This window comes from Hemicordylus capensis, chromosome 2 (genome assembly GCF_027244095.1).
Source record: "Hemicordylus capensis ecotype Gifberg chromosome 2, rHemCap1.1.pri, whole genome shotgun sequence".
NCBI lineage: Eukaryota > Metazoa > Chordata > Lepidosauria > Squamata > Cordylidae > Hemicordylus > Hemicordylus capensis.
Genome location: NC_069658.1, coordinates 207,107,352 through 207,133,873, shown reverse-complemented (window position 1 = coordinate 207,133,873; position 26,522 = coordinate 207,107,352). Strand labels below are relative to the sequence as shown.

The following is a 26,522-nucleotide window of genomic DNA, read 5'->3' as shown; positions in this document are numbered from 1 at the left end:
GGGGACAAAAGAGACCGAGCTGGGGCGGGGGCGCGCCTGGCAGGCCCGGGCTGCCCTCTCGTCCTGGGGAGGGAGCGCCCCCTCCTGCTCCGGAAGCGGCCAGGAAGGGGGTTCGGTTCGCTCGCTGGCTGCCGCCTTGGCCCCTCGGTGGCCGGGGACTCGTAGGAAGAAGAAGAGCCCCCGCCTGTGCCGTCGCCCGCCCAGGTCGAGGCCAGATCCAGCCCCTCTTGGGAGAGGGAGAACACGCCGCGCGGCGGGCCCCAAGGGATGGCGAGGGTGGCCCGGATCCCGGGAGCTGGCTGCGCGCTGAGGGCTGCGCCTTCCCCGGGTTCCAGCCCGAGGCGACGCCCCTCCGCCCGCGCTGACACAGGCTCGGCAGCGGCCCTAGACCGAGTCAGCCCGTCGGTCCCTCGCGCTCAGCACTGCCGGCCCGGCCCGGCCGCGGCTTCTGCCAGGCTGCAGCCAGGCGTCTCTCTCGGAGATGCTGCCTGCCAGGGAGGGGACCTGGGAGGATCTGCTGCATGCCAGTGCTCTGCCCCAGAGGCGCCCCATGATCCCTCCCTCCTCAGGGGAGCATCTTCTTCCAGCGGGGCTCGCACGACGAGGCTCCCCTCCGAATGCAAACCAGGGCAGCCCTGCTTAGCAAAGGGGGCCAGCTCTCCTCCCCTCCTGCTGATGAAGCGGCCGCGTCTGGCTCTTGGAAGCAGCTCGGGGCTTTGCAGAACCTTCCCGGCCCCCGACCCCAGGCGCGTGCGCGCGCTTTGACAAGCGTGTGGATTGCAGCGGCGCGGTGGGGGGAGGCGCCTCCCTCCCCCGTCCGGCACCGCGGGGGGGCGCCCTCCGCCAAGCCCCTCCCCCGCCCGGCCGCTTCCGATCTCGCGACAGCTGCTGCTGCTGCTGCTTCGGCTGCTAAGATGGCTACAAGGTAACCGCGGGCTGAGCCCCCTCGGATGCCGCCGACGCCGCCGCGTCTGCCCGACTCGCCCGCCCCCGCTTCGGCCGGGGGCCTGTCCTGGCCGGACCTGCGCCGAGCGTGCTGGGGGAGCCGCCGAGGCCCGCGAGGAATTCCGCCCGGGACATGGTGCGTGGGGGCTCTCCGCGCGCGCGCGCGCCTTCTCGCTGGGGGGGGGGCCCGGAGATTTCCCAAGCCTGCGCGCCCCCGCCCCCACTCCTCTCGCCCCTGCGCTTTCCTTTGGCTGCAAGGGGGGGGGAGCAAGGAGTGCGCCTTGAGGAAGGAAGGAGACGCGGAGGGGGGGTGGAGAAAGTGACTAAAAGTCAAGCATTCAGGGTGGGGGCAGCAGGGCCCGGCGGGTCCTTTCCACCCCCGCCCCCCGCCCAGGCCAGTCGGTCTCTTTGATGGGGCTGCAATGACCCAATCATTCTGATCGCTGAACAGGTTTCCAGTGGGGGTGGGGGGCTCCCCACGGTGGGCCAAGACCGCAGGCGCTCTTTGATCGGGATGCAGCCCCCAGGCAGATGCGCAGGGGGTTCACCCTGCTGCCCTCTCCCCCCCGCCGCAAACCCTGACGATTGCATCTCGCAGGGGTGTGTGGGGGAGGGGGAGGCAACATGGGTCTAAGCGGGTGGCGACCTACCTTGCAGGCTTGGCGTGAGGGTGACGAAACTGTGGGGAACATGGCGGGCGGCTGTGTTGGACAACCGGAAGTGAGAACTGCCAGATGCTGCCATTCGATTCTGCTTCTCTTGGGCCCAGCGGTGTGTGTGTGTGTGTGTCCCAGAGGGGGTCAGTTGTGTTACCCCAAAGTCGACAGAGCTGATTTCAGCTGGCCCCACTTTCTGAGAAAAGTCCGTAGAAGGCCAGCCCTGCAGCAGAGTCCTCCTAGGGTGGTTTAATCAGAATTAAGTCCCACTGCATTCTGTGGGGCTGACTCCCAGGAAAGGGTACGCACGATTGTGGCTTGAGCAGAGTTTAATCCAAGGAAGCCTGCATGAAACCTCCCGCCCTCCATCTTAAGAGACTTGCAACCTGGGGGGTCCAGCTTTCTGTTCGGGTTCTGCTTAACAGGTGTAGTCTCAAGAAGAGTTCTGTGATGCTTGAAAGCTTGCTTGCTGCTTTGGCGTTTTACTTAATCTCAATGAAGGTATTGCCCCACTTTGGCACTGTCAGTCAATCCGTTAGGCTTCCGAGTGCCTCAGGACTCCGGCCAAACGCAACACTGAGATTAAAATCCCTGACCCGACCATTCTGTGCACCATGAGTTCCCCGGGTCAGTCCCCACTGAGAAAATAAGGCTATGAAAAACCACCCAAGAGCATGCATGGTGTTCTGCAGCCAGAAAAGAGCCCGAGCCCAGGGAAAGGGCACCCGAACGGCACCTCCCTCAGCCTCGACACGATGCACACAATCTCCCAAAGCGAGCCGCTTCCTCAGAAGGAGCCCCACAGCATTAGGTGGGTGACGCTTTCCGGGATGGGAGTTTCAGCCCGTCTAGAGCCCCAAATCAGCAAGCGGGGGGCGGGGGGGGTCAAAAAAGGAAAAGTGTCCCGAGGTGTTGAGGTGCACCTTCTGAGGTGCTGCTGTGTGAGTCAGAGAGGTGCTAAGATTGCCTCTGGAGAGGGGTAGAGGGTGTGTGTGTGGGGGGGGTGCGGAGTTAACGCATGCTTTGGGAAAGGGGGAACCGTCTCAGGGACGGCTGGGCTTGTGCGTCAACAAGAGAGGCCTGTGGCACCTTAAAGGCGAGCGTAGTTCCTTTGCTCCTGTGCAACAAGGAGTGCACAGCCCTGCACACAAACAGCCCTGCCAGGACCGGGGGTGGGGGGGGGGGGCAGACAGTCAGCTGCAGAGTTAATTCTCGCCCAGGAAGAGGGAACAGATGGAGGGTTGTGGGGCGGCCTTTTCTTTTTTTTTTAAATGCCTTTTGTTTACACGGCTTCCAAACCGGAACAGGCAGCAGGGTGGAGATGTGGGTGGAAGCCGGGAGCATCCTGTGTGAGGAGCCCAGCGAAGGCAGGAGCGTGCAAGCCCCTTCCGGGCGAGGCCCTTTGTCTCCCGTCCCTCCCAGCTGGGAACTGGAGCGCGGCCGGCGGCTCTGGGGTCACCCCCAGTTTGGCCGCAGCTCCCACCTGCGCGGAGGCCGCCTCGGACTTCTGCAGGCCTCTCTCTTTAAAAGAGAGGAGGCCGGAATCCGAACAAAGGCTCCGGGGATGTGCCTGGAGCCACGCGGGGAAGCGCCCCCCCCGCCCACTCGGGGGCAGAGCTTCGCTTGTGTGTGGGGGGGGGGACCGATTCCTCCAGTTAAAGATCATGGGTGGCGGGTATGGAAAGAGCCCCCCCCCCCGGACGCACACATACACACCCCTTTGCCTGGGCGAGAGAGGGACCGGGCTGGCTCTGCGCTTGTGGGGATGCTCCCTCCTGAAGCCTTGGAAAAGGGCGGCTTCTCTACCATTCCTGCAAAAGCCTCTTGGCATGTGGCGGGGGGGGGGGGACTGATCTGGCGGCTCCTCCCGCCCCCCCAGGGAACAGCTTCTAACAATCCTGCAACCCTTTTGCAAGGCAGACCCGCTGCAAACCCCCAGCAGCAAGCGTGCTGTCTCCCCTTTGCTAGGCAGGGTCCGCCCTGGTTGCATATGGGATGGGAGACTCCATGCGTCAGCACTGTGAGAGCTGCCCCCCCTCAGGGGTTGGGGCCACTCTGGGAAGAGCAGAAGGTTCCCAGTTCCCTCCCTGGCAGCAGCATCTCCAAGATCGGGCTGAGAGAGACTCCTGCCTGCATCCTTGGAGAAGCCGCTGCCAGTCTGGGTAGACAATCCAGAGCGAAATGGACCCAGGGTCTGACTCGGTATAAGGCCGCTTCCTATGTTCCAGTGTGTCTTGGGCTCAGACAGAAGTGCCCCTCCCAGATTCTTGGGCACTTGTATCCCAGTACCCTGTTTCCAAGGAGGGACAGCTACACGCCTCCGGGAAGCCCACAAGCAGGCGTGATTAGCAGCCCCTCCGCTGTTCCTTTTGCTGCACCTTCCCTGACTGGCTCTCTCTTCTCTCTCCCCCGCCCCACTGTGCCCCACCAGGAGGAGAAACCCTCACCAGTGCCCAGCCTGCCTGCCCTTTCGGCTGCCTCGCTTGCCTGCCATGACTTCAGCGCCTCAGCCAGCCGCATCCGAAGCAAAGCCGAGAAGGGAGATGTGCTTCCTCCAGCCCCCTTGCCGGTGCCCTCCTTGGGAGGTATGTTTGGTCTGAACCGGGGTGGGGGAATGTGGGATTTATTTATTTATTTATTTATTTTTACATTTCTATACCGCCTTTCATTAAAAACACAACCCCAAGGCGGTTTACAAAAATTAAAACCTACAATAAAAAACAATAAGCTAAAAGGATATAAGAACAACCATAAAAACAATACAACAGATAAAAACACACAGAAGCCGCAGTAAAATTATGTAAAAGCCTGGTTAAAAAGCCAAGTTTTTACAAGCTTTCTAAAAGCCGTGATGGAGTCCGAGGAACGAATGGCCACTGGGAGAGCATTCCAGAGTCTAGGAGCAGCCACAGAGAAGGCCCTGTCCCGAGTGCATGACAGCCGGGCTTCCCTCATTGTCGGCACCCGGAGCAGGGCCCCCTCAGATGTCGTCGTCAGGCGGGCAGCAACCCTAGGGAGCAGGCGGTCCCTCAAATACCCCGGGCCCAAACCGTTTAGGGCTTTAAAGGTCAAAACCAGCACCTTGAATTGGACCCGGAAACGAACCGGCAGCCAGTGCAGCTCTTTCAAAATGGGGGTGATATGTTCCCAACGGGCAGTTCCGGATAAAACCCTCGCTGCCGCGTTTTGCACTAGCTGCAGTTTCCGGATATTCTTCAAGGGCAGCCCCACGTAGAGCGCGTTACAGTAATCCAGCCGCGACGTGACTAAGGCGTGGGTAACCGTGGCCAGATCTGCCTTCTCGAGAAAGGGACGCAGCTGGCGCACCAGCCGAAGCCGTGCAAAGGCACCCCTGGCCACCACCTCCACCTGAGCTTCCAAAAGCAGAGCCGGGTCCAGTAGTACCCCCAAGCTGCGTACTTGCTCCTTCAAGGGGAGTGCAACCCCATCCAGAACCGTAAAATCTCCTCATCCCGATTGGCTCTCCTACTGACCAACAGTACCTCCATCTTGTCCAGATTCAATCTCAGTTTATTAGCCCACATCCAACCCATCACGGCCTCCAGCCCCCGATTCAGGACATCCACCGCCTCCCTAGGATCTGATGACAAGGAGAGATAGAGCTGAGTGTCATCCGCATATTGCTGACAACTCAGTCCAAATCCCCGGATGACCTCTCCCAGCGGCTTCATGTAGATATTAAACAGCATGGGGGACAAGACCGAACCCTGCGGGACCCCACAGGCCCACGGCCACGGGGCCGAGCAGTAGTCCCCCAGCACCTCCTTCTGGACCCTCCCCTCAAGAAAGGACCGGAACCACCACAACGCAGTGCCTCCGAATCCCCTACTCGAGAGGTGGCCCAGAAGGATACCATGGTCGATGGTATCGAAGGCCGCCGAGAGGTCCAGTAGAACCAACAGGGACGCACTCCCCCTGTCTAGTTCCCGGCGTAGGTCATCCACTACAGCGACCAAGGCAGTCTCAGTCCCATATCCGGGGCGGAAGCCAGATTGAAAAGGGTCCAGATAATCCGTATCATCCAAGACCCTCTGCAGCTGGGACGCACTCACGCGCTCCATCGCCTTGCCCCAAAAGGGGAGGTTAGACACAGGTCTGTAGTTGACCAGGTTGGAGGGATCAAGGGAGGGCTTTTTTAGTAGTGGTCTCACCACCACCTCCTTGAGGCACGGTGGCATCCTGCCCTCCCTTAACGAAGCATTAACGATCACCTCCAGCCATCTGCCTGTCCCCTCCCTGGCAGCTTTTATTATCCACGAAGGGCAAGGGGCAAGAGCGCACGATGTCGCCCGCACGCTGCCCAGGATCTTGTCCACATCCTCAGGCCGCACCAACCGGCATTGGGGGTGATTGTTGCTGCGGTGGGGTGGGGTGGGGGGCTCCATCACCAGCCTCCCTTTTCTTGTGGGTGCTTAGTTTTGGCATTATTTTTATTTACTGATTTAGCACAGTTGTATACCGCCCCAAACAAATCCCCCTTCAGCCATGAGACTAGCTGGGTGACTCTGGGCCAGTCACTTCTCTCTCTCAGCCTAACCTACTTCACAGGGTTGTTGTGAGGAGAAACTCAAGTATGTAGTACACCGCTCTGGGCTCCTTGGAGGAAGAGCGGGAGATAAAATGTAAATAATAATATCCTCTCTGGGCAGTTTATTATTACATTTAGATGACCCTTCTCCATGTGGCACGAATGGGTTTCTCCGGCAGTCCCCCGTCCCCTCCAGGAGCCGGAGAGAGCTAGACCTGTTTAGTTCAAGAAAGCGGGCGGCCTCATGTGCACAGGAAGCTCCCTTCTGCGGAGTCGGGCCTTTGCTCCCTCTAGCACAGGACTGTCTACACAGACTGGCAGCGGCAGCAGCTCTCCAAGGTTTCCGGCAGGGGTCTCTCCCAGCCCCACTTGGAGATGCTGCCAGGGAGGGAACCGGGGACTTTCTGCAGGCAGAGCGGGAGGGGCCCGGCCCCTGAGCTGTAGAGAGAGAGAGATGTAGAGATCCCTCAGGGATTCAGGCCTCACCTCAGCCAGGTCTTCTGGCCTGCCTTGAAATCCCATAGTTTTGGCTTCTTTCACCCTGAACACACCACTTCCCTTCCATCAGGTTGCAGTGATCCAGGACTTGTGGGCAGCCAGACACACCCAACATTGAGTGCAGGCAGCAGAATTCGAAACCAGGACCTCCGGCTCCCCAAGCGGAGATCTATCCCAGGTAGGTTTTCCAGGGTGGTATCTTGTTGCCGCCAGGTGTTCTTGTGCGTGCTCTCTCTCTCTCTCTCTCTCACGCACACACACACCCCTACCTACACCTGGGTGCACGGAGCAGCTCCAGCTCCCACAAGCTGGATCAGGCCCAAGGAGGCCCATCTAGTCCAGCCTCCTGTTTCACACAATGGCCCACCAGATGCCACTGGAAGCCACAGGCAGGAGTTGAGAGGGGCATGCTGTGACTCCACTGCCACTGGTCCTCAGAGGCATCCTGCTTTTGAGGCTGGAAGTGGCCTGTAGCCCTTGATAGACCTCTCCTCCATGGAGCTATCCAAGCCCCTCTTCAAGCCATCCAGGTTGTTGGCTGTCACCACGTCCTGTGGCAGAGAGTTCCACAAGTGGATCACGCGTTGTGTGAAAAAAAGTACTTCCGTTTGTTGGTCCTAGACCTCCCGGCAATCAATTTCATGGAGTGACCCCTGGTTCTAGTGTTGTGTGAGAGGGAAAAGAATTTCTCTCTCTCCACTTTCTCCACACCATGCATGATTTTATAGAGCTCTATCATGTCTCTCCGCAGTTGTCTTTTTTCTGAACTAAAAAGCCCCAGGTGTTGTAGTCCTGCCTCCTAAGGAAGGTGCTCCAGGCCCCTGGTCATCCTGGTTGCCCTCTTCTGCACCTTCTCCAGTTCTACAATGTCCTTTTTTTAGATGTGGTTGTGACCAGAATTGGACGCAGGGCTCCAGGTGTGGCCGCACCACAGTTTAGTAGAAGGGCCTTCTGATACAAGCAGTTTTACTTTCAACTGCGTTCCTCACGCTGCTGACTGTCCGCCCCACAGCCCTCTGCCTTGGTCCCTGCCTCGCCCCCTCCCCAGCATTCACACGGCATTCCCAGGACCTGCCTTTGGGCAAGTGGGGGGAGAAAGCAGCTGCCTGCGAAAGGCCCCGGCTGCTGCTGCTGCTGCTGCTGCTGCTCTTAGAGGTGGCGGGGAGCAAATGAGTTTCTGGAGGTCTGGGGCCCTGGCAGGACTTGAACCCAGAGCTGGCCGGCCTCAGGGGCTCGTGACGGCCAAGCGGGAGGGCTGCTGGTGCGCGGGGCCTGCAGAGCGGTTGTCTGTCTCCTGCCAGGGAAGCGCCACCAGTGCTCGGGCGACGGCTGCCGGCTCGCCTTCCGCAGCGCCAAGGAGCTGCTGGAGCATCTGCAGGTCCACTACAGGCCCACGCAGTCCCTGGAGGGTAAGCCTTGGGCTCCGAGGGCGGCGGGGGGGGGGGGGTCCATGTTGCAGAGTCTTCAGGCAGGAGGGGCAAGCCCTTCTCCTCCCCCCGAGGCGTGGGGGGGCCTGGGGGCCGCCTCCGGGCCCGACCCCCACGGCGCTCTCGCTCTGGCTTTGCCTAGGGAAGACCTTCCTCTGCTCCGCCGTGGGCTGCCTGGCCTCCTTCCCCAACATGCAGAAGCTCCTGGAGCACAGCAAGACCCACTACAAGCCCAACCGCTATTTCAAGTAAGGCCCTGCTCGCCCGGCTAGGCATCCTTGCAAGGGGAGCGTTGGGAGGTGGGCCGGCCTCGTCGGTTTCTGCGCTTATTCCCTTGGCAGTCGTCGGTCTTTGACTTCTCTTACAATCCGGTGGTGGGAGACCCCCGAGTCGAAGGAGAGGAGAGCTGGTCTGCAGGGAGCAAGCCTGACCGGTCCCCTTGGCTAAGCAGGGTCCGCCCTGGTTGCAGATGGAGGGGAGACTTGGTGTGTGTGAGAGCACGGCAAGAACTTCCCAGTCCCCTCCCTGGCAGCAGCATCTCCCAGATAGTGGGGCTGAGAGAGACGCCTGCCTGCAACCTGGGAGAAGCTGCTGCCAGCCTGTGAAGACAATACTGAGCGAGATGGACCAAGGGTCTGACTCCGTATCCAGCAGCTTCCTCTGTTCCAGGGATTCTCAGTGTTGGGTCCCCAGCTGTTAATGGACTTCAACTCCCATCATCCCCAACCAAAGGCAGCTGGGGCTCGGGATTATGGGAACTGAAGTCCAATAACATCTGGGGCCCCGACACTGAGCAGCACCTGGTCCTGAGGAGCCTCCCCCTCCCGCTGGCTGGGCATTCACCAGGCTCAGCCCACGCAGCTCTACCTGGTGGATGGCCAGCCTGCAGGTAGCGTGGCTCTTGGGCTCGGCGGCAGAGAGAGGGCTCGTCCTTGGCTTGTGGCTCTGGAGGCAAATTTGAAGCTGGAAGTTGGGCGCGTTCTCTCTGCTGGGGGCTGCGAGGTTGGTTCGGTGCAGAGAGCCGGAGGCCTGGCCGGGAGGGGGTCGCGCCCCCCCGCTCACTCCCCCCCCCGGGGGGCCCCCTCTGTGCTTTCTCCCCTGCGGCTGCCCAGGTGCGAGAACTGCCTGTCGCGCTTCCGGACTCACCGCTCGCTCTTCAAGCACCTGCACGTCTGCTCCGAGCACAGCAGCCCGGCGGTGGTGGCGGCGGCGGCCCTGATGGCGGAGAGGCCCGGCTTGCCCCCCGCCCCGGAGAAGGACCCCCCCGGGAAGCTGCCGGAAGGGCTCCCCAAGCTCCCGAGCGTCATCCCGCCCGTCAAGAAGGAAGCCCTCCCGCCTGCTGCCGGCCTGACCACGGAGGCGGCCTCCGCTCTGGGGCCGGACCCGCTGCCCGCCCCCGCCCCCTCCTTGGAGGCCCCGCCGCTGCCCCTGCCGGCAGCCCACTCCTACCCGCTGCTGGAGGCCTCCTTCTTCGGGCCCCCCTCCGCGGCCCTGGCGCGCTTCTCCGGGCCCCCTCCCGCTTCCGTCCCGGCCGGGCCCTTCCTGCCCTTCCTCCACCCCTGCACCTTCGCTTTACCTCCGCCTGCCGGGCCGAACCGCCTCAGGCCTTACCTGCCCGCCCAGGGGCTGCCCGTCTCCAACGCCGTCTGGAAAAAGAGCCAAGGTGAGCCACCTTCTTCTGCCCCCCCCCCCAACCGGGAGGTCAGGCCCTCCCCTCCTCGAGGACTCGGTCTCTCCCCCTTTGGGGCCCCCTAAGCCTGCAGCACCTCCTGGCAGGGAGTTCCACATGCTATTCGCACTCTATCCTGTCCTGCCCTGCGCAGGAGCCAGATGTAGGTCTGAGGGGGTCCATGCACCTTGGGGCCCCCCCAGGGAAAGGGGGTGGGGAGCCGGCAGACACGGCCAGCTGCCTGTCAGGCCTTCGTGGCTTCCAACGCAGGGGAAGATGCCAAGGAACCCCCCGCCCAGGGCCCATTTGTGCAGGCTCTGCTCGGCTCTGCCCCATGGACTTCAAACCCTGCAGGAACGTGGTGGGGCCTTCTAGTGCAGGGGTTCCCAAGTGCTGGACTACAATCCCCATCACCCCCAGTGACAGTGTGTTGCAGCTGGGGATGAGGGGAATGGTAGTGCAGCTCTGCTCCAGCCTCCGCCTGGCATCCTCCAGTGAAGGAGAGGCCAATACGATGTCGTATCGTCGTAGCCCACCCCTGCATGAGGCAGGCTGTTCCACTGGCTGTCGGGGCAGGAGGCCTGGGATTGGGCGGGGGGGGGCTCCCAAAGGGGCCAGAGTACACGGGGCTCTTGCCCACTGGTGTGTCCTCTGCCCCCCCCACTGCCCCCCGCAGGACACTCCTCCAACAGCCGCATCGTGTGGGAACACACCCGGGGCCGCTACAACTGCCTGCAGTGCTCCTACTCCACAGCCTCGCGGGAGGAGATGACCCAGCACATCGAAGACCACCGCAAGAACTCCTCCCCGCCTGGCCGCCTGGAGGGCGAGATTGGTGAGCGGGGAAGGGGAGCCTTGCCATGGGGCGGGGGGTTCCCCTCTGTGCCGCCGAGCCATCCTGCCCCCCCCCACGAGAAGCGTTGCCAGAGCAGGCTCTCTCCTCCCTCTTGCTGGGCACGAACAGGCAGGCAACTCCTCCCGGTCAGAGGGGGCTTCTCTGGAGCGGCTGGGGGGGGGTCCTGCAGCGCCTCCCCCCCCCGCCAGCTCTTTCCCAGTTCCCCTGGTTTCTGGAGTGGGTGGGAAGTGGGGCAAAAAAAGAGCCCCGCTGAATCCGGCTACCCCAGCATCCGGCTTCCAGCAGGGGACAGCCAGGTGCCTAAATGGGAATCCCGCAAGCAGGGTCTGAAGGCGACCAAGAGGGGCTCACCAGTCTGCCTGGCTGCACAAAGCCTCTCCTGGGGCCAGGCCCGAGTCCTCGGCCCTGGCTGGGTTGGAGGCGGCTACTCTTGGGCTCTTGTGCTTCTGCGGTTTGAGTTCGATGTTGCATTTGATAGAGATTTGTGAAATGCTTTTCGCTCTCCGTTGCAAGCCGCTCTGGAGGGGGCACCCTCGCTCCACCGGCAAGGACCCCTCTCAAGGGATTCCTTTTTTTCCTTCTCTCACCCAGATTTCGGGGTAGGCCCCCACTCATTCCACCCAAAGCTGACACAAGAAATGGAGAACTACTCCTTCTCTCCGCTCTGAGGGCTCCACGGCGCTGGTCCACGTTTTTTCCTTCCTTCCTTCCGACCCCCCCCCCCCCCCGCGGCCCCCAAAGGGCTAGAAAGGCTGACGGGGAAGCGTGTGTGCGTGTGAGAGAGAGAGAGGGTGTGCAGATGTGCCCGGCAGTTGGCAACACGCTCTGTAGAGGGAGGTTTAGTGGGGCTGGAGAGGCCGAGATAGGACTTCTCCTTTAATTTAATCTAGAACAACCTCCTGTGCATCTCTCCTTCCTCCTTTTGGGTTTCTCTTGCTTTAAGGCAAAAGCGCCTTCCTGCTCCACGGGGCCCTTTTTTGTAGACAATGATCAGGTTTGCTCAGGGTTGGTCGTGGGGTTACTGCTGCTTTTGGAGACAGAAAGACGACAAAAAAGATGTTCTGGAGAATAAACAGGTCTTGTACAGACAGGCTGCTCTGGCTCTCCTTTCTGGCTTCCGGCATCGGGGAAACCCTTCCAGGGAGGGGATCCTTCCGGGTCACCCAGTGGGGTGGGAAGCAGCCCAACGCTCAGGCCTCGGACGCCGGGCTGGGGAGGGACAAGCGGGCAAGAACCACCCGGACTCAAGAATAACTCCCAAAAAAGTGCAATGTATTTATAGAAACATTGATAACAATTTTTTTGGTCACGATAAAGCACGCCTTACAAAATTTAAAACTTCTGTAAACCAACAGGAAACTCGTAACGAACACCGGAGAGCGCCAGACCTCGGCCCCCGGCCCGCCACTCTCCTTGGGGCCCCGCTGGGGGCGGGGGGAAGGCACAAGACCAGGAGCACCCTGGGGGGAGAGGGGAGGAGGGGGTCCGCCCCCCATGGCTGGCCCCAGAGCCAGAGGCCTCCTTGGGCAGCTTTGCGCTGGCCGCCATCCCCACACTTCCTGCTGCTGCCGCTTCGTGCGGGGCGGGTCCTTCCGGGCAGGGCCGGGCCGCTTGCGCGCTGCATGGAGGCCGCCGGGCCGGGCCTCTTGGGGACGGGAGACGGGGTCAGCTTGTCAGTCGGGCGGGGCAGCCCCCAGCTGGCTGTGGGGCTGGCGGAAGCTCCCTCCCCTGGAGCAGCAGCAGCGCTGAGCTGGGTCCACACTGGGGGGCTACGGCGGGCAGGGGCGGGGGCAGGCTGCTGGGCGGCCCGGACTCCTCTTGGGCGGACGGAGGCTCAGAGCTGCCTGCGGAGGGAAGAGTGACCGTCAGAGCGCGGCGGCGGCGGCGGCGGCTGCCGGGGCGGGGAGGGGCCAGCGTGCGCGCCCGTCGTACCTTCGGGGTCCGGGCGCCTCCCGCGCGCCTCCAACAGGCTCTCCGTGCTGGCTGACGTCTCCGAGTCGAGGTTCTCCTCGTCAGAGCCGCGCTGGTCCAGCTCCGGCAGCCGGTAGGTGATGTCTTCCCTGCAGCGGAAGGAAGCGGACGCAGGTGGCAGCAGCCCAGGCCAGGCAGCCCCTCAGACGGGCAGGGAGCTCCCCGCAACCCCGTCCTCAGAGGTGGGGAGGACACCAACGGGGACCTTCCGGGCGCAAAACCCCTGCTCCACCCCTGGACTCTTGTCCTCCTCTACGGGAGGCAGGGAGCTGCTTTTTGCAGAGCCCAGCGATGGCTCCAGCTCCACCAAGGAGGTCTGCTCTGGCAGGCAGCAGCTCTGCAGAGAGGGGTTTCCCTCAGCCCTGAAACCCCAAGCGCTTCCTTCTTCCTGGGAGTTGCCTACACACCTAACACGTTTGCCCAACCCCTGAAGCGGAATCAGGGGGGCTGCATCGCCAGAAGGGGCCCTTCCCGTTCTTTAAAAAGTGGGGTGTGTGTTGGGGGGGTGACGCTTAAGGTGGGGCGTCTGGTGGGCCGCCACTGTGCAGAACCGGCTGCTGGACTGGACGGGCCTCCTTGGGCCTGATCCGGGAGCAGGGACTTGGCGAGGGGCGGGGGGGGGCTGGGCCGGCACTCACTTCTCCTCCTGGATGGACTGGATGTGCTCCATCAGCAGCTCCTTCTCCCGGCTGCTGGCCGCCAAGGGCTCCTCCTCGGGCAGGAAGCACAGCGGGGGGGCGGGGGGGCCCTTCTCGCTGGGGCCGGGGGCGCTGGTGGTCTGCGAGGCAGAGAGGGAGATGCGGCGTCTGGCCTGGCACGCAAGGGGCCGGCCACCCGCCCGCCTGGGGCCACCAGCCCTCGCCTCCCCCCCCCCCCGGCGCATGTTGCAAGGAGTGGCAAAGCCCCCGCGGTGCCGCTTCCCGCTCCCACGGGCCAGGGGGAGGCGGCCCAGAGCCAGGGGGCGTGAAGGGAGCCCACCGGGGCCGAGCAGAGCCACCGAGGAGGAGGAGCCCTTCCCCCCACGGTCTTTGCGCTCTCCAGGGCTGCGCTGGAACCCAGGAGTGAGTGCAAGTGATGCCAAAGGCGGCCTCTGAGCACGTGCAGAGGAGCAAGCTGGCCCCCAAGCCGAAGCCCAAGCCAACCAGCATGCTCTGCTTGAAAGACGAGGGCAAGGCAGATTGACGCAGCCAGGACCTCAGGGGTGGGGTGGGGTGGGGGGGAAGCACCGGCTAGTCCCCCCCCCCCGAGAGGCCTTGTGCCCCGAGGAGTGGAGCAGCCACAGCATGCAGGGGGCTGGGGGAGCTGCAGCCCCTCCCGGGCGATGACCAAGCCAAGGGGGGGGGCCTGTGCATGCCGAGGGCGGGGCGGGGTGTCACTGCCCATGCACCGGGGACCAGGCACCGGGCCTGAGACCTACCCGGGCTCCCTCGCGGGGAGACGAAAACCCCAGTTTGACGGGCCACAGCTGGAGAGGGAGGGAGAGAGACGGAGAGCCGGTTCGTTCACGAGGCGCCTGCGGGCTCTCCCGGAAGCACACGCGGCAACGTGCCTCACCCACAGACACACAAAGCGGCCCCCCCCCCAAGGGGGAGCGACGGTCAGGGAGAGCAGAGCCATCTGGGAGCAACACACATGCAGGCCCAGGTGGTGGAGATGGCCAATGATTCCACCATATGATGCTAGAAGCAGACCCGAAGGAGTCTCCCGCCTCCACTGGGCGTGGTTCCTCCAAATCAAGATGATCTCCCCCTTCAGCTCTGGGAGGCGGCTCCGCCAGACACTCAGCCCCCCCCCCCCCGCCGAGGAAGGGAGAGGAGCCCACCCTTGGAAGGACTGGCGCCGAGGGAGGCGTCAAGAGGTGCTTGGCCAAGGCGACCAGAGGGACGAGGTCTTCCTCCACCTTCCAACTGGCTACGGCAATATCCACCCACATTACAGGAACATCGGCAGCGGCCATCTACGGAGTCAGACCCTGGGTCCCTCTCGCTCAGTATTGTCCGCACAGACTGGCAGCGGCTTCTCCAGGGTTGCAGGCAGGAGTTTCTCTCCCAGCCCCATCTTGGAGACGCTTTCGGGGAGGGAATTGGGAACCTGCTTCTGCTCTTCCCAGAGCAGTGGCTCGACCCCCTGAGGAGAAGACCTTCCAGTGCTCACACTCCTAGTCTCCCATTAAAATGCCGCCCAGGGCAGACCCTGCTTAGCTAAGTGGAGAAGTCGTGCTTGCCACCAGCAGACCAGCTCTCTTCCCACATTCCTCCCCCAGGCGGGCCGCCGACTGAAGACCTCCTTGGACTCCGCTCTCTCAAGCAGGTAGCCCAACGGACACTCTCATGAGACCTCACTTGCTGCTTTTTAGGTGGGAAACAGTTAACTCCGGGATGCATTTTATGAACCTGGTTCTGTCCTATGGCCACACGTGGATCTGGAGGAGCCCGATCCAGCGGAGTCAGGATGCTTGTTTATGGCACGGTCCTGTCTATGGTCTCCTCATTATGGGCAACCTTTGCAGGGCCGGTCTGGTGGTAGCAAACAAGCCAGCATTGACTGATGGATCGGATTGGATTTGTATACGGCCCTTCCAAAACGGCTCAGGGTGGTAATGGCTTGTCCCCTTAGCGAAGCAGGGTCCGCCCTGGTTGCTTTTGAATGGGGGACTAGAAGTGTGAGCAGCCCTGGAAGAGATTCCCCTCCTCGGGGGATCATGGAGCTGCCACTCTGGGAAGAGCAGGAAAAGGGTCCCAGAAAAAGGTTCCCTGGCAGCATCTCCGAGAGAGGGCTGAGAGAGACTCTTGGAGAAGCCGCTGCTGCCAGTCTGTGAAGACAACACTGAGCTAGCTAGACCAAGGGCCTGACTCAGTCTAGGGCAGCTTCCCATGTTCCACCCCGTTAGATGCTTTTTTTGGGGGGGTGGGCAATGGTTGACTCCACATGGGGGTCCTTGTGTTTCTGGCCCTCCCCAGCCGGAGCGGCCAAAGGCTGAACTGCAGCCCCGCAGGGGCTTCAAGGCGCCCAGCGGCATTTCCTTCTGGACCGCCCCGGAAGCCGACTCTGAGGCCAGGCCAGGCCACACCAGCTCCGGCTCCAGCACACGCCCCCCCGCCAGGTGCCAAGGCGGCTCTGGGCCGGCAGACGCTTCTGCCCCAAGGCCCTTCCTTGTGCTGCTGCTGCCGGGGGGGTGTGTGCCCCCCAGGACGGACCTTGAGCCTCTTTCGAGGCCTGTTTCTGACCCCGCTCTTGGCCACTTGTGGGGGGCTGTGGGGCCTGCAAGGAGATCCAGCTTGGACAGGTTCAGGGACCCTCATCCGTTTTCACTCCTTGGGGTTTTAAGCCAGGCCCCAATGCTGCAAAAAGAAGGTGCCTCTTGGCCTCCCCCGCTCCATGGGAGCATGGTGGGAGTCATTAAGGCCCAGCCCCACATCCCACTGCCAAGGCATCTGCCAGCCCCCCAGCCCTCCCCGCCGCGCCAGCTCACCGAGTTCTGCCGAAGCAGCGAGAGCTGCCGGAAGGCCAGACTCTCGGCGGCCTCCAGCTGGCAGATCTCCTCCATCTTGAGCTTGTACCTTCTCATCTGCTCCTTGATGATCATCTCCACGCACCTGTGTGCGCATGCGCAGGAGAGAGGGAGGGAGGGAGGGGAGGGGAGGGGAGGGCGCTGATCAACCCAGGGGAGCAGGCGAGGGTGTGGGCGGGCAGGGGGCTCATGCACGGAGGATGTGGGGCCGGGGAGGCAACGGACACCACCACTGCACACATGTCACACTACGGGGCGGGGGGGTCATGTCACTGGATGGCTCCATGGACTCATGAAATGCTGCTGCGGCTCTGTGGGCAGTACCTGTCCGTCCTCCCTCCTCCAGCAGGGAAGGGTCCTGGCCTCACGGCCCCTCAGAGGGGAGCAGTCAGTTCCTGGGGGGCAAAGTGGCTTCAGGGGGGGGGGCGTGGCGTTTGGCAGGAGGGGGCCTGGGTCTCCCTGATCTGGAGCATCCGCCTCTTCGGGGAAGCCATCCAAGTAGCCCCCGCGGTGTCTGCCCCCATTTGCAGCGCTCGTGCGCGCACACACACCCACCCACCCCCTCTCCCCCCTGGAGCACCGGAGAGCCCGTCCCCCCTCGCTCCCCCCGCCAGCAAGGGGCCAGCCCCTGCCCTGCCCTGCTGCCCCCCTTCCCTGTCAGGGGCAGAGGCCTGACCCTCGGGAGTGGCTTGGGCAAACTCACGTGGTGGTTTTGGAGACGTCCTTCATGCTGGTGAGGGGGTCGGAGGTGTCCGGGCAGCGCAGGAGGCAGGGGGCAAAGACGATGGCCAGCGCGTTGGGCGACATGCGGTTGACCTCCTCCAACAGGGCCACCCTGCGGGGGGGGGGAGGAGAGAGGTGCGTGGGGGAAGGGAGACCCCCGGCTGCATGGCCTGCCCCTCCCCCTGCCGCCAACCTTTCGAAAGCGCCTTTCCACCCAAGTGATTTACAGGAAGGAAGGAGACAGGCAGGTAGGTAGGTAGGTAGAGAGATAGCCAGCCAGCTCCCTGTCCCCAAAGGGCCAGCAGTCTTCTAAAAGGAAGCAACCCGGGAGAGCCCAGCAACAGCCACTGGAGGGGTGTTGTGCTGGGGCTGGAGAGGGCCAGCTGCTCTCCGCTCTGCAAGCAACGGAAAGCCCTCTGTCTGGAGAGGGGTGGGGGGGCAACGCCTGCCCTCGGGGAAGCCCTGGAGAGGGCCCTGGAGACGAGCGATTTTGTTCCACCGCCCAAGAGCAGCTTTCTGTTCTGCTTTCAAAAACTGCTCTCGTGGCTTCTCCACCCACAATTCCACCCTTAACCGTTGCAAGAGGCGCCTTTGGGACTAAAGTGTCCCCCATCCGAAAGGCCGCTCTCTCTCTCTCTCTCTCTGCCAATCCAGCCCCCCCTTGCCCCGATTGTGGGGTTCCAGCCCCAGGAGGCGCTTACTTGACGAGGTGGAAAATGAGGCGCTCCAGGGTGTCGTGGTGGGCGCGGGGCAGCTGCTCCAGGACGCTGTAGATGGCGCAGAGCTGCTCTTGCTTCCCTGGGAGCTCTGGGGGGCCGGAGGGAGGGGGAGTGAGGGAGGGGCACGCAGACCGCCTGCCTCCCCCCCCCCGCACGGCAAGGGCCCCTGTGGGGGCCACACACCCGCCTGCGGGACGGGGCTTCCTCCGCGCCCTCCCGGGACACTCACTCACCCACTGCCCGGAGGAAGTCGTGGTACTGGGCAAAGGTCATGAGGGGGTCGGGCAGCTCCCGCAGCCACTGCTTGAAGATGCCGGTGATGGTGTGGACGGGGTAGTTCTCCAGGCGGGCCGCATTTGGGTCTGGGGAGAGGAGAGGCAGCCGAGCGGTCAGCCCACACCCCCAGGCGGAGGGCCGAGGGGAGGGGGGGCAGCCATGCATGCTGGGAGAGCCCGGCTTCCGCCCTCACCCGCCTGCAGCGACTGCTTCAGCTCCCTCATGCGGTTGGCCGAGCCAGACTTGCGGTAGATCCCCTCGGTGTAGAGGCCGTGCATCTCCACATATTCCAGCAGCTTCTCCATGACGAGCGGGACGGAGTTCTTCTCGCCCGTCAGGGCACTGACCGGCAGCCCGAAGTGGCGGGGCTCGGGGTCCTGGTCGCCCTGCAGAAGCAGCCGCCAGAAGAGGCCCAGCGTCACCCCGGGCGCTTGGGGTGCCCTGGCCCCTCGCCACCCCCCCCCACCCTGGCCAAGAGTTGGGCCCGCTGCTGTGGGGGCGGAGGAGGCCTCTTCCTCGCGCGGGCCGAGGGTTCGCTCCAGAACGAAGCAAACGTGGCTTTGAACCGGCCCCGACACGGAAGACGACCGAACTGCTGCTCCGTCTCTCTGTCCTGAGGGACACGCAGCTCACATGCCGGAGCGCCGTCTCCCCACGGCTGACTTACTGGCAGCCACTCCCCCCACACCCCACAGCCACGCAGCCCTGACAGGCTCTCCTGGCTTGATGCTTATGGCCTGAAATGCTCGATACGCCCGGCTCAAAACAAGATAGTTCTCTCTCCGTAGCCAAGCAACACATCAGGGGCAGCTAGGCCGGGGCCCGGTTCATGCCACACAAACGTCCTCTCCGTCTGGGGAGGAAACTGAGCACTGACAAAAGGGAGTGCTTTTTCACACCACCCATGAACGCACTGTGGAACTCTCTGCCACGGGATGTGGTGGCAGCCACTGTCCCCTCTGACAGGGATTCCCAGATGTTGTTGACTACAACTCCCAGAATCCCCAGCTGCTTGGGGATTATAGGTGATGTCGTCCACTACATCTGGGGATCCCTGTGAGAGGGGACACTAGTGACAGCCCCCAGCCTGGAGGGCTTTGAAAGGGGTGTGGACCAGTTAACGGAGGGCAGGTCTGATGGAGGGCTAGCCGCCTGGATGCCTCCAAGACGGCAAGATGCCTCTCCACGCCATTTGCAGGGGGGCAACGTGCCTGCATCCCCTGCTCGCTGCTGCCTGTGGGCTTCCCAGAGGATGGGCCTCGTGGGGCCTGATCCAGCAGGGCTGTTCCCCTTGGGACCTCCCTGCCAGGAGCATCTAGCTACAGACGAGCAGGCCGCCACGCACAGGGGAGTCTGGCTGGACACTGGCTGGCTGCCGCCTCCGGGAGGCCAGGCCCGGCCCTGGGCCCCACGCCTGCCCGCCCGGCCCTCCCGGCTCACCTTCCTGGCTGCTGAGGAGGTGCACCCCGTCTGCACTCGGCTCAGGCATCTCTTGTGGCAAGTCAGCTTGCAGACTAGGGCAGAGAGAGAGGGAGGTTGGGAGACCCGCGTGGCTGCCGCCGCCCTCCTGCGCATCTGCCCCCTGGAATCGCATCCCCACCCCAAGGGACCGGTGCCGTCTCCTCCACGGATCAGGCCAACGCCTGGTGGTCCCGCCTGCTTTGGAAAACCCTTCGCCGTGGGGCTGCCCTCCTTTCGACACCTCTGGATTGTGGACTGCCCCATGGAAGGAGAGCGCTGGCTGCTTCTGGGACAGGGGCGGGGGAGTGGGCCGGCCCTCCCTCCCTCCCCCCCCCGAGGAGCAGACCCCTGCCCCGAGGGACGCTCTGGGCGGAGTCTCCGCCCCGCAGGGCTTCTCTCCCCTGTAGGCAGGTCGGCAGATCCAGCCGGGGTGTGTGTGTGGGGGGGGAGTTCCCCTCCCGCTGCGTCCGCCGAGCAAACACCCCCCCGCTGTGCCCCCCCCTCCTGCCGGGCCCCACTCACTGCGGCAGAGGCAGGCCTTCTCCATGGGCCAGACGTAGGAGCAGCACTGCTCACAGGACTGCAGGATGTTGACCTGGTAGCTCACGAAGACGTGTCCGTTCAGCTCCTCGATCTGCCGGGGGGGGGGAGGGGGGATGAGGGGGCTGCTCCTCGGGGGGCTGTGCAGCCCAGGCACCGGGGGGCCCCTCCTGGGGCAGAGGCCAGCAGCAGACGCCACCCCGGCCCCACAGAGCACGCAGGGGGAGTCCGCCCAGCTACTCACCACCCGCTCCTGCTTCCGCTTCTTCTTCTGCGCCTTGCCTGGCTGTGGGGAGAAGGAGCCGTTGGAGTCCCTTCCCCACCGAAAGGCCAGCCCAGCTCGGCCGGGGGCCCTCGGCGGAGCCTCTCCGGGACCTGCCCCACTGGCCTCGGGCTCCTTCCGCTGCCACACCAGCGGGGGCCGGGGAAGCCCCTCTGAGCCGTGGGGCTCTGGATCTCTCTGGCTGGGATGAGCAGGGAAGCCAGACGGCTCCAGCCCCCGACCCCTCGCCCAGGAGCAGAGGCCGGTGGGGAGAGGAGCACCCAGGCCAACCCAAGGAGCGGTGATTTCCCCACATTCCTTCGCGCCCCCCGCCGGGGTGTGTGTGTGTCTCAGACCTTGGGGTGCTCGGAGTCTTCCTTCTTGGCGTAGCCCCGGGAAAACTCGTCCAGAAGGGCCTGGAAGAGGTTGAGCACCAGCTTCACGTCTTTCTCCTCCCTCTGCTTCGCCAGGTTGACCACTAGCAGCTGGTAGTTCTCCATCAGGTCCCGGTAGCCCACGTGGATCTGACCATTCTGCAGGCAGACGGCGCAAATGGGGCAAGTGGTCAGAGGCAAGAGTCTCGTGGGCGGGGGGGGGGGGGCGCTGAGTGCACAGCAGGGGGCTCAGGGGGCAGCAACAAGGCCCCTCTGGCCCAAAGGCCCTGCACAAGGGACTTACCGGGGAGGAGTACATGGTCTTGATGTTCCCGCGGAACTTCTCGGTGGCTTCAAAGAACAAGCACTCGATAGCCGACTTCTGGGATTGGAGATCGTTGATCTGGAAAGCAGCAGCACAGATTGGCCACCAGCACAGGGTGGATCAGGCCCCTAGGGCTGCCTGTGGTTTGGCGGGACAAAGGTGGTTTGGGCAGATCCAGACTTTACTCAAATAACGGGCGGGGCTGAGCTGGAAGGGCCGACTCGGTTCTTTGGAAGCCATTTTGGCATGGGCGGAAAGATGGGGGGGATGAAGGGAGGTGGGAGAGGCAAAAAGCGAGTTTGAGGAACATTTTGCTAAAAGCATCAAGGGGAATAACAAAAATATCAGACACAGGAAACCTGCCAGGGAGGTGGTTGGACCATTAGACAATGAGGGAGTAAAAGGGATTATTAAGGAGGATATGGAGGTTGCAGAGAAACTAAATGAGTTATTTGCATCTGTCTTCATGGCAGAGGATACTGAGCATATACCTGTACCTGAACCAGGCTTTTTAGGGATGGAAGCTAAAGAATTGAGTCGGACAGCAGTGACAAGAGATGATGTTCTAAACTGTCTGGAAAAAAATTGAAGTCTAGCAAATTGGATGGCATCCATCCAAGAATCCTTAAAGAACTCAAATGTGAAATTGCCGACTGCCTTACCAAAATATATAACTTATCCCTGCAATCAGGCTCTGTACTGGAGGACTGGAAAGTAGCCAATGTAACACCGATTTTCAAAAAGGGATCCAGGGGCGATCCGGGAAATCACAGGCCAGTTAGCTTAATGTCTGTTCCAGGCAAATTGATGGAAAACATCCTCAAGGATAAAATTGTAAAGCACCTAGAAGAACAGGCCCTGTTGGGGGAGAACCAGCATGGGTTCCGCAAAGGTAAATCTTGCCTCACCAACCTTTTGGAGTTCTTTGAGAGGGTCAACAAGTGTGTGGATCAAGGTGATCCAGTTGACATCGTCTACCTGGACTTCCAAAAAAGCTTCTGACAAAGTTCCCCACCAAAGGGTCTTGAGTAAACTTAGCGGTCATGGGATAAGGGGACAAGTCCATGTGTGGATTGCTAACTGGTTGAAGGACAGGAAACAGAGGGTAGGTATAAATGGAGAGTTTTCACAATGGAGGGAAGTAAGGTGGGGTCCCCCAGGGCTCTGTACTGGGACTGGTGCTTTTTAATTTATTCATAAATGATCTAGAAGTAGGGGTTAGCAGCTAGGGGTGTGCAAACTGGTTCAAATTTGAACCAGTTCAGTTCGATGGTTTGAGTTCGATTCGAACCAGCCATTAAGTTCGAGCTGCCAGTTCAAATTCAAACCGAACGGGGGGGTTCGAGTCGAACTGGTTTGAACTGGTTCAAACCTCCCAAAGTGAGTGGGGTGGGAGTTGACACCCATGGGTGCCTACCACCCAACCCCAAAAGCAATCAGACACTTGTACGATTCTTTACAAATTTTTGATTTTTTTAAAAAAATTCTCATAGGGTATAATGGGACTCAAACCAGCCCATTATTCCCTATTGTGGAGCACCCATGGGTGCCAACTTACACCCAAACCCCGAACTAATGGGACACTCCTACGATTTTTTATGAATTTCTGAAATATTTTTAATTATTTTTCTCATAGGTTATAATGGGACTCGAACCAGCCCATTATCCCCTGTTGTGTAGATTCTCTGGTAGCAAATGAGAGTGGATTCATGGTTTGTCACTGAAAATCTCATATTCTACCAGAGAATCAACACTCAGAACACCTCAGGAAACAACAAATCCCCGTACCCCATGGGTTAGCAACCCATGGGGATGGTTGGCACCCTCTGTGCACTATATCGGCACTCACTCTGGGCCACGCCAGGACCCCGCAAGTGCAGTTATGGGGCTGCTGAAACCTCCATTTTTCCCTATGGAGAAAAACCTTAAAGACATGTAAACTTAAAAAATCACTTAAAAACCAGACCTTTGCCCAATTTCTTTGGAATAAATCTGGTAGTTTCCTTGCCCACTTTGGGCACTACCACCACACTCCGTTCTAGGCCACCCCTCCCCCCCCCGCCCGCCCCAATGTGAAGCTATACATTTGCTGGAATCCTCATTATTCCCTATGAGGAATTCAAAAATACTTTAAAAATTCACCAGTAATTGGAGGAGTGTCCGATTGCCTTGGGGTTGAGTGGGTGGTAGGCACCCCTGGGTGCCTACCACCCACCCCACTTTTGTGCCCCTAGGTGCTTCACAAAAGGGGATAATGGGCTGGTTCAAGTCCCATTATACCCTATGAGAAAAATAATTTAAAAGAATTTCAAAAATTTGTAAAAATGCGTACGAGTGTCCGATTGCTTTGGGGGTTGGGTGGTAGGCACCCATGGGTGCCAACTACCATCCCACCCACTTTGGGAGATTTGAACCAGTTCTAATTCGAACCAAACCGGGTGGGGGGTTTCAAGCAAAACCAAAACCGAATCACCCTCTCCCAGTTTGAACCCGGTTCAAATTCGAAACGAACCGGGCAAACTGGTTTTGTGCACATCCCTATAAGCAGTGAGGTGGCCAAATTTGCAGATACCACCAACTCTTTTGGGTAGTGAAATCCAAAATGGATTGTGAGGAGCTCCAAAAGGAACTTTCCAAACTGGGTGAGTGGGTGATAAAATGGCAAATGCGGTTCAATGTTGGCAAGTGTCAAGTGATGCATATTGGGACGAAAATCCCCAACTTCAAGTATACGTTGATGGGATCTGAGCTGTTGGTGACTGACCAGGAGAGCGATCTTGGGGTTGTGGTGGACAGCTCGTTGAAAGTGTCAACTCAATGTGTGGCAGCTGTGAAAAAGGCCAATTCCAGGAAAGGGATTGGATATAAACCGGCTAATATTATAACGCCCTTATACAAAACTATGGTGCGGCCACACCTAGAGTACAGCATATCATTCTGGTCACCACATCTAAAGAAGGACATGGTAGAACTGGAGAAGGTGCAGAAGAGGGCAACCAAGATGATCAGGGGCCTGGAGCACCTTCCTTATGAGGCAAGGCTACAACACCTGGAGCTATTTAGTTCAGAAAAAAAGACAACTGCAGGGAGACACGAGAGAGGTCTATAAAATCATGCGTGGTGAGGGGAAAGTGGATAGAGAGAAATTCTCCTCCCTCTCCCATCACACTAGAACCAGGGATCATCCCATGAAATGGATTGCCAGGAAATTGAGGACCAACAAATGGAAGTATTTTTTCACACAACGCATCATCAATTTGTGGAATTCTCTGCCACAGGATGTGGTTGGTGACAGCCAACCACCTGGATGGTTTGAAGAGGGTTTTGGATATAACTTCATGGAGGAGAGCAGGTCTATCCACGGCTACTAGTCTGAGGGCTATAGGCTGCCTCTGAGTCCCAGTTGCAGGGGAGTCACAGCGGGAGAGAGGGCAGGCCCCTTTCAACTCCTGCCTGTGGGCTTCCAGTGTCATCTGGTGGGCTATTGTGCGAAACAGGATGCTGGACTAGATGAGCCTTCCTGGGCCTGATCCAGCAGGGCTGTTCTTATGAGAACAGTGCGAAATGCTAGTTGGCACAAAACCCAGTGAGCGAGTCTTGGCGGAGAGATAAGGGCTCCAAAGGCCACCTAACTCCTATGACCTACTGCTATTCTTTATATGTCACTTAAAAAAACAAGATTACAAGGGGGCTCAGGTTGGGGGGATGGGAGGGGAAGACGCAGGTGCTTCCGCGTCCCAGAAGGGCTCACAAACGGAGAAGCCGCAGCCGGAGGCAGAGGGAGCTGCTGATCCCCCCCCCCGGGAGAACGCGAGTCCTCTCCCGGCCCCTGGCCCACCTTGTTCAGGAGGAATTCGTCCAGGTACTTCAGCTCGTTGGCGTTGGCGATCTCCCGCAGGAAGGGGGCCCTCCACTTCTCCGGTGCCGTCTTGGCTTTGCTGATCTTGATGGTGCGGTTCCGCTTGGCTTTGCCGGGCTCTTTGGCGCGGGATTCTTCTGCCGGGGGCAGAGTCGGAGGCCCGGAAGGAGCTGGGGAAAAGCAGGAAGAAGGGTCTCTCGTGTGGCCTCTGCTCCTGCTGGCCAGCCCGGGGCGCAATGTCCTGCCGGGTACCCCTTGCCCAGGCAAGACAGCCAGCAGGGCAGAGGAGCCCGCGCACGGCATCGAGCAAGCCTTTGGCATACAGATGTGCCTCCTTGCAAGGACACAGCTTTGCAGATGCTCAGACGGCACGTTTCACAAGATTTCGGACGAGTTCAATGAAAGAGTCAAAGCATTCTGACACGGCTTTTCTGAAGGGCTCCCTCAAAGTCCGTCAGGAGTGTGCAATTAAAGATTCGGGGGCCCCAGCGCAGAAATTGGGCTTCCTCGAGTGGGAATGCTGGCGGCAGAGAAGCCAGCTCGAAACCGGGGCCAACTGGTAGCACACGCCAATTTACTTCTAAGTGGGATCGTTTGGCTCTTGATGGGAGCCCAACGTGGTCAAGTGCCCTTGCAAGGCACTAGGACACCCCCGGCTTCCTTGTCCCGGCCAGCCCCCCCTCTGCCTAGCCTCACCTTCTGCCTCCATGGGGAGCACGCAGGCTAAGAAGGGGGAGGGCTCTGCCTCCTCCGTGGCATCGGCATTCTCCTTGAGGCTCTTCTTCTCCGGTCTCTTGCCCAGCAGTCTTCGCAAGGGACTTCTGAAAGAAGATCTGAGGAGAGAAAGCGGGCGGGAAGGGGGATTCGTGGGCTGTTGGGCCGAAGCGGCAGCTGGTTGCTTCAAGGACAGCCGCCAAGCGGAAGAGGGCAGTCTGGCCCAGGGCAGGGGGCAGACAGGGCCGGGGGCAGGGCCACGGAGCTGCCAGACACGGAGGCCCCGGGGCCCCGTAACAAGTGCCAGGACAAGAGAGGAGGCGGCGGCCAGTTCTTGCCCGGCCTTGGAGACGGATGACAGCCCTGGGAACCTGTTCTGTTCCCCCTTTGACAGCAGCGGCAGCCAAGTTGCTGGAAAGTCGACACAGATGTTCAGCCTTGGAAGGGGTGAACTTCTCTGCTCCCCCGCTTTTGTGCCTGCTCCCGGCACCGTCTCCCCTTGCCCACGGCACTGCTGGCCACTGTCTTGGCATGAGGGGCCAGGGAAGAGGCTTGTGTGTGTGCATGCGCGCATGGATGAATGAAGAGGGGCGCAATCTTGTAGAGGCAGCTTGCTGGGCTCCCCCCCCCCGACCCCCCCACCCCGGGCAACTGCCCAACGATTTCCTGGCCCCAGTTCTGAGCACTCAGCTCCCGTACTTGGCATCCATCTGTTGGCCGGGCACTGGCACCGGAGGGGCCGCGTCGAGGAAGGCGGCAGGCGGCTCCCCGGCTCCTCTCGGCAGGACCTGCGTCGTGCTGCTCCCGTCACCCTCCGTTGTGTCCGGAGACTGCTAGGGGATGGGGAGAGGCAGTGAGCCTTCCGTGGCCACCACCCGAGCCCCAAGAGGCCTCCTCCTCCTCCGAAGAGCTGCAGCATGACCCAGGGACACGCTCCACTCCAAGTGGGGGCTGCAACGTGGCGCTCCGGCCCCAGAGTGGGGCTTGCTGTGCCCTGCAGCCCTCCCAGCGTGCCCGGGTAGGGTTGGGAAGGTGGCCCTCTCCGGAGCAGCAGCAGCAGTACCTGGCCTGCAGAGGTGGGCCGGGCGAGCCGGTAGAGGTCGTCCAAGGAAGAGGCCGCCCCTTTCTTCCTGCAAGGGGGCAGAAGGGGAACTTCAGGACAGAGACCCTGCAGACTGCCGGGGAGG

The 26,522-nt window shown here is 61.2% G+C and overlaps 2 protein-coding genes across 8 annotated transcripts in view; one reads left to right on the top strand and one right to left on the bottom strand.

Moving 5' to 3' along the window:
* The first annotated feature begins 695 nt into the window (after nucleotides 1-695).
* On the top strand, nucleotides 696-11,690 carry ZNF414 (zinc finger protein 414). Of its 2 annotated transcripts, none has more exons than XM_053291735.1 (8): nucleotides 696-1,081; nucleotides 4,033-4,186; nucleotides 6,719-6,826; nucleotides 7,950-8,057; nucleotides 8,218-8,323; nucleotides 9,188-9,738; nucleotides 10,421-10,579; nucleotides 11,192-11,690. In XM_053291735.1, the coding sequence occupies exons 1-8, from the start codon at nucleotides 1,079-1,081 to the stop codon at nucleotides 11,266-11,268; spliced, it is 1,266 nt and encodes a 421-aa protein (XP_053147710.1). In that variant the 5' UTR covers nucleotides 696-1,078; the 3' UTR covers nucleotides 11,269-11,690. The 2 variants fall into 2 exon arrangements, with proteins under 2 accessions (XP_053147710.1, XP_053147709.1); XM_053291734.1 differs by lacking the exon at nucleotides 696-1,081 and adding an exon at nucleotides 2,806-3,276.
* A 161-nt stretch (nucleotides 11,691-11,851) lies between these two features.
* The window catches only part of MYO9B (myosin IXB), a 56,633-nt gene continuing 41,962 nt past the window's right edge, over nucleotides 11,852-26,522 (bottom strand). For 3 of the 6 annotated variants that reach the window (XM_053291705.1, XM_053291709.1, XM_053291706.1), the window contains 18 exons: nucleotides 26,399-26,465; nucleotides 26,035-26,168; nucleotides 25,318-25,454; nucleotides 24,601-24,791; nucleotides 20,742-20,840; nucleotides 20,420-20,596; nucleotides 20,046-20,087; nucleotides 19,784-19,895; nucleotides 19,241-19,314; nucleotides 17,994-18,186; nucleotides 17,758-17,886; nucleotides 17,507-17,612; nucleotides 16,786-16,917; nucleotides 16,044-16,167; nucleotides 13,989-14,036; nucleotides 13,210-13,349; nucleotides 12,533-12,660; nucleotides 11,852-12,444 (listed from right to left, as the gene is read on the bottom strand). In XM_053291705.1, the coding sequence (XP_053147680.1) occupies nucleotides 12,266-12,444; nucleotides 12,533-12,660; nucleotides 13,210-13,349; nucleotides 13,989-14,036; nucleotides 16,044-16,167; nucleotides 16,786-16,917; nucleotides 17,507-17,612; nucleotides 17,758-17,886; nucleotides 17,994-18,186; nucleotides 19,241-19,314; nucleotides 19,784-19,895; nucleotides 20,046-20,087; nucleotides 20,420-20,596; nucleotides 20,742-20,840; nucleotides 24,601-24,791; nucleotides 25,318-25,454; nucleotides 26,035-26,168; nucleotides 26,399-26,465 (2,212 nt within the window). In that variant the 3' untranslated portion in view covers nucleotides 11,852-12,265. Of the gene's footprint in view, nucleotides 12,445-12,532; nucleotides 12,661-13,209; nucleotides 13,350-13,988; nucleotides 14,037-16,043; nucleotides 16,168-16,406; nucleotides 16,478-16,785; nucleotides 16,918-17,506; nucleotides 17,613-17,757; nucleotides 17,887-17,993; nucleotides 18,187-19,240; nucleotides 19,315-19,783; nucleotides 19,896-20,045; nucleotides 20,088-20,419; nucleotides 20,597-20,741; nucleotides 20,841-24,600; nucleotides 24,792-25,317; nucleotides 25,455-26,034; nucleotides 26,169-26,398; nucleotides 26,466-26,522 lie in introns of those variants that run through there. The other 3 variants (XM_053291707.1, XM_053291708.1, XR_008315356.1) reach the window with 3 other exon arrangements.